The sequence below is a fragment of the Syzygium oleosum genome, unplaced genomic scaffold, assembly GCF_021117445.2.
Source record: "Syzygium oleosum isolate NSW1041296 unplaced genomic scaffold, Sole_v2.1 Sole_v2.53, whole genome shotgun sequence".
NCBI classification, from domain to species: domain Eukaryota; kingdom Viridiplantae; phylum Streptophyta; class Magnoliopsida; order Myrtales; family Myrtaceae; genus Syzygium; species Syzygium oleosum.
The window spans coordinates 147872-155552 of NW_026607537.1; the positions used below are offsets into that span (position 1 = coordinate 147872).

Consider the following 7681-nt stretch of genomic DNA (forward strand, 5'->3'; position numbering starts at 1 on the left):
GAATTTACACCCAGACAGCTCAATGTTCACAAGCACCACCGGCTCTTGCTGGGTCAATGCAGAGAGAAAGAGAGGGGTGGAAATGTCAATTTGCATTTGCAGGAGCAATTGAGACATCTCTTTCGACCGTCCAGAAGCAAATAAAATAGCTGATTGAGCAATCAAGACTATTATTATTATTATTTCATTATTAGAATAATAAATGCACAAGCGTACTCCAATTATTCACAGCCAAATGAATATAGAGGATACTAGCTCCCATCCTTCTGTAGGAAGACCTGCTTGCAAAATGTCCTAAACACGACTCTTTGTTCTTTTGAAGAAAAATAATAATCATTTCACGTACACCCGCCTGCTCTCTCTCTCTCTCTCTCTCTCTCTCTCTATCTATCTCTCTGTGTTTGTAGACAAGCATTGAGCTGGGCACGTAGAAGAAAATATATAACTTGTTCTGACTTGTGGGGGAAGGAAATAGGAGCCAGTCTCTTTTCTGTGTGTCTGTGTGTGTGAAGAATGAGCAAGCCAAAGAAGAAGCTCTCAGTGTCATACATTACAGTTCCATCTCAGATAATCAACTCCCTCTCCTCATCATATCTTCAATCTCTTCTCGTATTACCAAAGAAACCGCCTCCTCCTTCCCCATCACCTTCATCAAAGAAGGCCAAGCCGTTTCAGTGTAAGTCGTCATCTAAATCTCCAAAGTTATGGTTCTCGGCCCTATTCCTCATGGCCCTGCTCGGCATGCTCGGGATTGGCCTCCTTCCTCTCTCTTCATACCCTTGTGCTACTTCCCCAACTGCAAGTAGTCACCATCACATTTTAGATAACCAGGCCATCAGCCAAGCAAGAACAGAGCCTTATCATTATAATAATTATACATTGGTGGAGCCCAGAGAAGAAGCAGAAGAGGAGCACTCCTTCTGGAAGCAACCGGAGGGAATGGGGTACAGGGGGTGCTTGGAGTGGAGCAAGGATTACAGGCGGAGGAGCGAGAGAATTGTGAAGGAGAGGCGAAAGTATGTGATGATGGTGGTGTCCGGCGGGATCAACCAGCAGCGCAATCAGATTGTGGATGCTGTCGTCATTGCCAGGATTCTCGAGGCCGTTCTTGTGGTTCCAGTTTTCCAAGTCAATGTCATCTGGGGCGACGACAGGTACCTAGTTCTTTCCTCAGCTCACAAATGCGCCATAGGTCGAGAATAGAATAATTATCCATAGATATTCCCGTTACAAGGAACTGGTTGGAAATTTCATGCCGTCTTCATACCAACCAAACAATGAAACAAAAAACAGGATTCATGGTTAAAGTATTTCTGGTCATCGGCTATTCCCCCCAACCAAAAAATTCAGTAACTGAGTGCACATCGTCGTGATTTTCTTTCAGTGAATTCTCAGACATATTCGACTTGGATCACTTCAAGAGAGTCCTTGCCAATGATGTACGCGTGATTTCATCTCTGCCCTCCACTCATATAAGAACAAGGCCGGTGGCCGAGAGACCGACTTCACTCCATATCTCTGCTAACTGGATTCGCTCCCATTATCTCAAAAGGGTAAATACAGCCCGTTTTGCCTCTTTTTGTCCTAAATGAAATTGTTCTTTTAACAATTTGCAGTTGACTAACAAAGACATCACCGAAGTTTGTGTCTGTTAATAGGGGATCATATATGTGTACTCGGTTGTAGCCAAATGTCTAAACGAGCCGTCCTTAGTGGTTGATTGGCTGTTCATGAATATTGTAGATATTATCTCCGTTTTTGTTATCAGTATGGTTGGCCTTCAGATTTGGATGAATTCCCTCAATTAATTGGCTTGAAATTAGATGCGATGATCAATTCAAAGTGTCATTTTTATTTGGATCATATACTTTGTGTTGAACTTCGGCTTTGTGGTTTTTCAAAAGTTAAAAACAACAAAAAGGAAAGATAAGTTTGCCAACAGTGACTATAAGGAAAACTGAATGATGTACATGTCCGTGAATTTTTGCAGCTCGAGAAGGTGGGGGTTCTGCTCTTGCGGGGTCTAGATTCCAGGCTATCTAAGGATCTTCCTTCTGATCTTCAAAAGCTTCGATGCAAGGTACTCCCAATCAATGTTCTGCTTCTTCAGACAGATAGGCAATTACTCAAAATCGAAGTGACAGCTGGAGATTGAAATATATGCTAGTTGGAAAACGAAAGCACAAACTAAAAAAAAAAATTGCCTATTCTTTAACTTGGTTGAAATTAGATATGATTGTTTCTATTGCAGATCAAAATGGATCACCCTAAAATGATGAGACCTTAACTGTTACAAGAACAAGCCTTGACTTGTTTGCTGACAAAAATCATTTTTATCCCCCACGTAATTCCGTTCATTCTGTCTCTTTATCCTAAGGAAAGTGGGCTTGAGATTCAGGGTTAATGTTCAACTTTCACAGAAAAATTGGCTTTCTTCTTCTTGAAAATTTTTAGATCCATCTAGTACTTCAGACCCTCCAAAGCGATGCATGATTGTATTCTCTGTTCGCCACAGGTCGCCTTTCATGCATTGAAGTTTGCACCACGAATATTGGGGCTTGGCAACAAGCTTGCAGAGAGAATGCAGAGCAAGGGACCCTACATTGCTCTTCATTTGCGGATGGAGAAGGATGTTTGGGTGAGGACAGGTTGCCTTCCGGGTTTGAGCCCCGAGTATGATGAATTGATAGATAGGGAGAGGAAGCGGCACCCCGAGCTCCTAACTGCCAAATCAAACATCACCTGTCATGAAAGAAAGCTTGCGGGTCTCTGCCCCTTGAATGCATTAGAGGTTGCCAGGTGATCACTTGCTCTATATACTTCCTAATCAAGCATAAACAGGTCCAGTAGGTTTTGAGATCTCGCCATTGTTTTATTGGGTATGTCTCTAGTAATTGAAGTATCGGTTGTCCTCTTAGGTTGCTTAAGGCTCTAGGTGCCCCAAAGAATGCAAGAATCTACTGGGCTGGCGGGCAGCCACTTGGTGGGAAAGAAGCATTGTCGCCACTCACCAAAGAATTTCCACATTTCTACAGCAAACAAGATATTGCATTACCCGGGGAATTGGAACCCTTTGCTAACAAAGCCTCCTTTATGGCTTCCATTGACTTCATTATATGTGAGAGGAGTGACGTCTTCATGCCATCTCATGGGGGGAATATGGGCCATGCTCTTCAGGTACTACAGCATTTATCATTGGTCTAGCTGACTAGTTCTACCACATAGTTAACGACACCCATTGCTTCATGATTTAGGAAGTATGCAACAGAAGGCTTCCAAAAACCTGATTTGTAAAGGTGTTTAAAAATCTGTCACAAAAAGAGAACCACCTATTTCTCATTTGTTGAGCAACTTGATACTGGACAGAATTAATATTATCTTGCACTAGCTGTCACCGGACAGCTTCCCTTTTCTCGTCTCTTTTTGACTGACAAATGTTTCTGGAAACAGGGGCAGAGGGCCTATGCCGGTCATAGGAAGTACATAACACCTAATAAGCGGCATATGCTCCCTTACTTCTTGAATACATCTCTCCCTGAGCCAGAGTTCAACAGAATCATGCGGGAGTTGCACCGAGACTCCTTGGGTCAACCAGAACTCAGAACAAGCAAAGTTGGGAGAGATGTTACAAAGTACCCTATTCCTGACTGTATGTGCAACTCTTCCAGTAGGGGTTACTCATCCCAACAACACGCTAGGAGCTTGCTTTACAATTTTGGGTAGTATACTTCATGGAATTTCTAATGTTGCTGCAAGAATTGGCATCAAACATCCGAGCTCTTTTGGATCTTGAGATGGCAGCCACAAAGCTGCTCAGGCTATTGGCAATGGCATTTCTGGCAGACAGTTCAGATTGTAGAATTCTAACCCTGCCTCTGCCTGCCAACAAGACGAATGACTGGCGAAGACAATAGAAAATCATACAGAGACAGAAGCATTTATTCATTCTTTATTGCAAAGATCATTCAGAAGATGATTACAGGCCGATTTTCGTCCAGGACTGACGAGTGATTGGTCTACCATGTAATATAATCGCTTTTGTGCAGAAATTGCCATTTATTAATATGGAACAGAAAATACCGGTCCTCTATGTTTTCACAAAAAAAATGGTTCGAGTTTGTGTTTATTGCAATGTCTTTAACAAAGGATAAGACACAATAAGAAATCCAAAGTATGTATACACATTTAAAGGGCGCCTGAGATTGAAAATGTTGTAAGATATGCAGTCATTTTAAGAGCAGTGGAGCGAAATTTTCAGCTCAAGAAAGGCTTGGTGCAATATACTGAGCTTGATTTCAACGATATGGCAGCAGCAACACTTAGCAATGCCATTGGGCTATGGGTTCTCTGATGAAATGATTTCCTCCATGTGATGCAGAAATTTCTTCGATTTCTCATACTCACTCATGCAGCGGAAACGCAAAACTCAAATCGAATCATACACTAACAAACACAAAAAGGTGGAAATTCGGGAAAAATCCTCCCTTGATGTCATCTTTTGAAATAGCACCGAAGGCTGTCTTCCATGGTCGAATAACGTAAAATGAGGACTCAGATTGTCACACGAATGTAATTACTGAACAAGTCGTATCAACTCAGTTGATGTAAGCTGAAGTACAAATTGAGCAGAAGCAATTGTGGTGACGAGTTTTTGGCCTGAAAATTCAGCGGTTGTGGATTGGTTGTTTCTTCAAAGACGGTTGGCAATGACAGAGACAAATTTGAAGCGTTTGAGATGAAAGACTGTCGTCTTTGTGCATTACACAATCAGAGACACCAAAGGTATCCTGAATTAACCATTGGACTTTAGTTCAAAATGCTCACTGAAAATCTGGTTATTTGAAGTAAGAGGTTGTTGACTGAGGATGGACTAGCGTCAATCTAGGATTCATTGGAAGGGACACTGGAATATGAGCAGAATAACAAAAGGGTATATTCCAAAAAGTGGCAGGGACACGACTGAGATTAAAAGAAAAAAAAAAAGGTGTCGTGAGGACGAATCTACAAAGAGGGGACAAAATGGAGGACCGGGACAACCTCCTGTTCTTTTCCCATAAACGTTTCTCAAAGGTTCTCCCAAGGACAACGGGAGCGGGGGGGAGATAGCCGTAGAGGCGAAGCAATCTCTGACTGTTTGCGTCTCCCACCCAAACATTCATATCGCAATCGATCCAATCGAAACCCAGGGTGAAGAACAAGAACAAGAAGAAGAAGAAGAAGAGAGAAAGAAGAAGGGGAGGCAGAGATGGGAGTGCTGTCCAACAAGATCGAGAGGGACCAACTCAAGCCTGGCGATCACATCTACTCTTGGCGCCTCTCTTACCTCTACGCCCACCACGGCAAGTTCCCTTTCTCTCGCTTTTTCCCCCTTCGATCTTATTCGTGATGATGATGGCGAAGATGATTTCGCCCCGATTCATCTCCTTTTTTCCTAATAATTTCGCTTGATTCTTCGCATGATTGATAATGCCCTTCCCTAGTTTGACATATGGGAGCTTTGCCTTTGTGGGTCTGTGAGAGAGGTCGTTTTCCTTCTATCGGTGGATTTTCCATCCTGTTTTACAAGTTATGCTTATACAGATTGTGGCATTGTTGCTGATTCTTCTATGAAAGGAGATGTTTTGTGATGAGTAGTCACTTTCAATGGCAGAGAGATCTAAACCCCTAGACCCTTTTGGAACTCTGCCTCCCCTTTGTCCGTCTTTGCTAAGTTTGTGCTTCCTTTGCTATTTCTGTATTGTTAGTTATTCTGTCAACTGAAGGAGATCGAATTCTTCCCGTCTTTTGATCGTCCGGATTATGTTCTTTGCAAGCACGTACCTTCTATGGACTTAGATGCTTTCGCATTCTGAAAAGATTGTCTCTTTTAAGTTCGCCAACAGGAATATACGTTGGTGAAGAGAAGGTTATTCACTTCACTCGAGGGGCAGGACACGAAATCGGCACAGGGACTGTGTTAGACCGCATCATTTTCAGCTCTTCTCCCTCTCCTCCCGTGGGCACGCAATGCCAGATATGTGGAGATCAGTCGAGACTTGATGGTGTCATCGCTTCGTGCATTGACTGCTTCCTTTCAGGTGGAAACCTCTACCTCTTCGAATACGGCGTGTCCCCTGCTTTCTACCTTGCTAAAGCTCGAGGAGGGACTTGCACCCTTGCAAAATCCGACCCCCCTGAAGATGCGCTTCACCGTGCCTTTTTCCTCCTCCAGAATGGCTTTGGAGGCTACAACCTTTTCAAGAACAACTGTGAGGACTTTGCTGTCTACTGTAAAACGGGTCTGCTTGTGGTGACGGCAATTAGCGTAGGCCGAAGTGGGCAAGCAGCAGCTTTTCTGGCAGCTACAAGTGCTATCATGTCCTCTCCGCTTAGATTTTTGACGACCAGTTTTAGCGGTCTGGCAGCTGTGAGTTGTGGCATGTATTGCATCAGTCGTTTGGTCTCGGACATTGGGGTCCGCCGTGATGTGGTTAAAGTACCCGTAGAAAGACTTGTGGATCAATCTGATTTGTGTGATCCCCAAGCTGCTGTGGATAGTCCCGCTCCCAGTTGCATTGCCACTGCCAAGAATGACTAGCGACAGGACGCCCCAATTTGCTGGCAGTCTCCACCAGAACTTTGCCTGACTGTTGAGATGAAAATACCGTGTAAAATCTACTTTTTATCCTTTTGTTGGATGTTGCTTCTGCAAATTATACCCGGTAGAAGTTTTTTATACTCTTCAAACTGCAGCATTGTCGGATTTGGCCTTAGAGGTCCTTGTAATGCTTGGTGTAGTCTTGTTTCTTTTTGTGCGAACGCACTGATCTGATTAGCTTTGAACAGGATATTTGCTGTTGATTGTCACCATCTCCGTATAGAAATAAAGTTGCAAGAGAAAGTGGTTCTGCCGTTATCTCGAATTCGGATATCTCTGCTTCTGGATTCGTTTTAAGACGCTTATTGAGCAAATCTTGTTTGATCTTTAAGCTATACTCCCGATAGGATAGACTAGCTTTGGTGTGGGTTTTGTCATTAAATTTTATATATATGGTATTCCAGTTAAATGATAAATTATGCTTTACCATAACACGAGAGGGTTTAAGGGAGGAACAATTATTGATAACAATTTAAAATCAGTTTAATAAGACTTGAGGGCTGACCATGGTCAGGAGAGGGAGAGACACAGAGGGCTGGCTATGGTTGAGCCAGAATGAGGGTCGCACAACCCTCTCGTCGCTTGTGCAGGGGCAGAGGCGACCATCGCCAAGGCGTGATGAGGGTCGTTTGACCGTTGCCGTGGTTGAGCGAGGGCCGCACCAACCCTCACAAGCCGAGGCAAAGGCTGTGCAGATCCTCACTTTTGATAAGCGCCATTTCATGAGACCTTCTTTAATCCCACTATGAAAGTTAGTCGAGCTTCCAAGGGATAGGCCAAGGAATTAAGCATACGGGGCAAATGCGACAAATTCCATGTTCAAGCCACGTCTACAATGCATAGTACCATTAATAAAAAGCCAATCACTTCATAAGTGGAGCCTTAGCTAATGCAAACCACTACTTGTAGACGGGGTGGTTTCTTTGCTTGGGAGAAGCAATAGACCCAAAACTTCAGATATACCACGTTTTAAAAAAAAAAAAAAGAGAATCGCGTCAATATTAATCTCAAAAAGAGACTGAACAGAAATTTTCTAAAAGAGGA

At 43.2% G+C, this 7681-nt stretch overlaps 2 protein-coding genes across 3 annotated transcripts; both read left to right on the forward strand.

Annotated features, from left to right (window-relative positions):
• Positions 1 to 379: 379 nt before the first annotated feature.
• On the forward strand, positions 380 to 4126 carry LOC115691175 (O-fucosyltransferase 20-like). 2 transcript variants are annotated; one of them, XM_056307429.1, is made up of 6 exons: positions 380 to 1154; positions 1385 to 1439; positions 1991 to 2080; positions 2516 to 2799; positions 2919 to 3177; positions 3451 to 4126. In XM_056307429.1, exons 1-6 carry the CDS (start codon positions 514 to 516, stop codon positions 3721 to 3723), a joined length of 1602 nt encoding a protein of 533 aa, XP_056163404.1. In that variant the 5' UTR covers positions 380 to 513; the 3' UTR covers positions 3724 to 4126. The 2 variants fall into 2 exon arrangements, with proteins under 2 accessions (XP_056163404.1, XP_030473606.2); XM_030617746.2 differs by having other exon boundaries at positions 383 to 1154; positions 1385 to 1553.
• Positions 4127 to 5033: 907 nt separating this feature from the next.
• On the forward strand, positions 5034 to 6902 carry LOC115691176 (protein LEAD-SENSITIVE 1). The gene is made up of 2 exons (XM_030617747.2): positions 5034 to 5339; positions 5883 to 6902. Exons 1-2 carry the CDS (start codon positions 5246 to 5248, stop codon positions 6575 to 6577), a joined length of 789 nt encoding a protein of 262 aa, XP_030473607.1. The 5' UTR covers positions 5034 to 5245; the 3' UTR covers positions 6578 to 6902.
• The last annotated feature ends 779 nt before the right edge of the window (positions 6903 to 7681 follow it).

Coding starts and splice junctions, on each gene's coding strand:
- LOC115691175 (XM_030617746.2), top strand. CDS start 514: ATGAGCAAGCCAAAGAAGAAGCTCTCAGTGTCATACATTACAGTTCCA. Junction 1,155..1,384: donor GTCATCTGGGGCGACGACAG/GTACCTAGTTCT, acceptor ATTTTCTTTCAG/TGAATTCTCAGACATATTCG. Junction 1,554..1,990: donor GCTCCCATTATCTCAAAAGG/GTAAATACAGCC, acceptor GAATTTTTGCAG/CTCGAGAAGGTGGGGGTTCT.
- LOC115691176 (XM_030617747.2), top strand. CDS start 5,246: ATGGGAGTGCTGTCCAACAAGATCGAGAGGGACCAACTCAAGCCTGGC. Junction 5,340..5,882: donor TTACCTCTACGCCCACCACG/GCAAGTTCCCTT, acceptor GTTCGCCAACAG/GAATATACGTTGGTGAAGAG.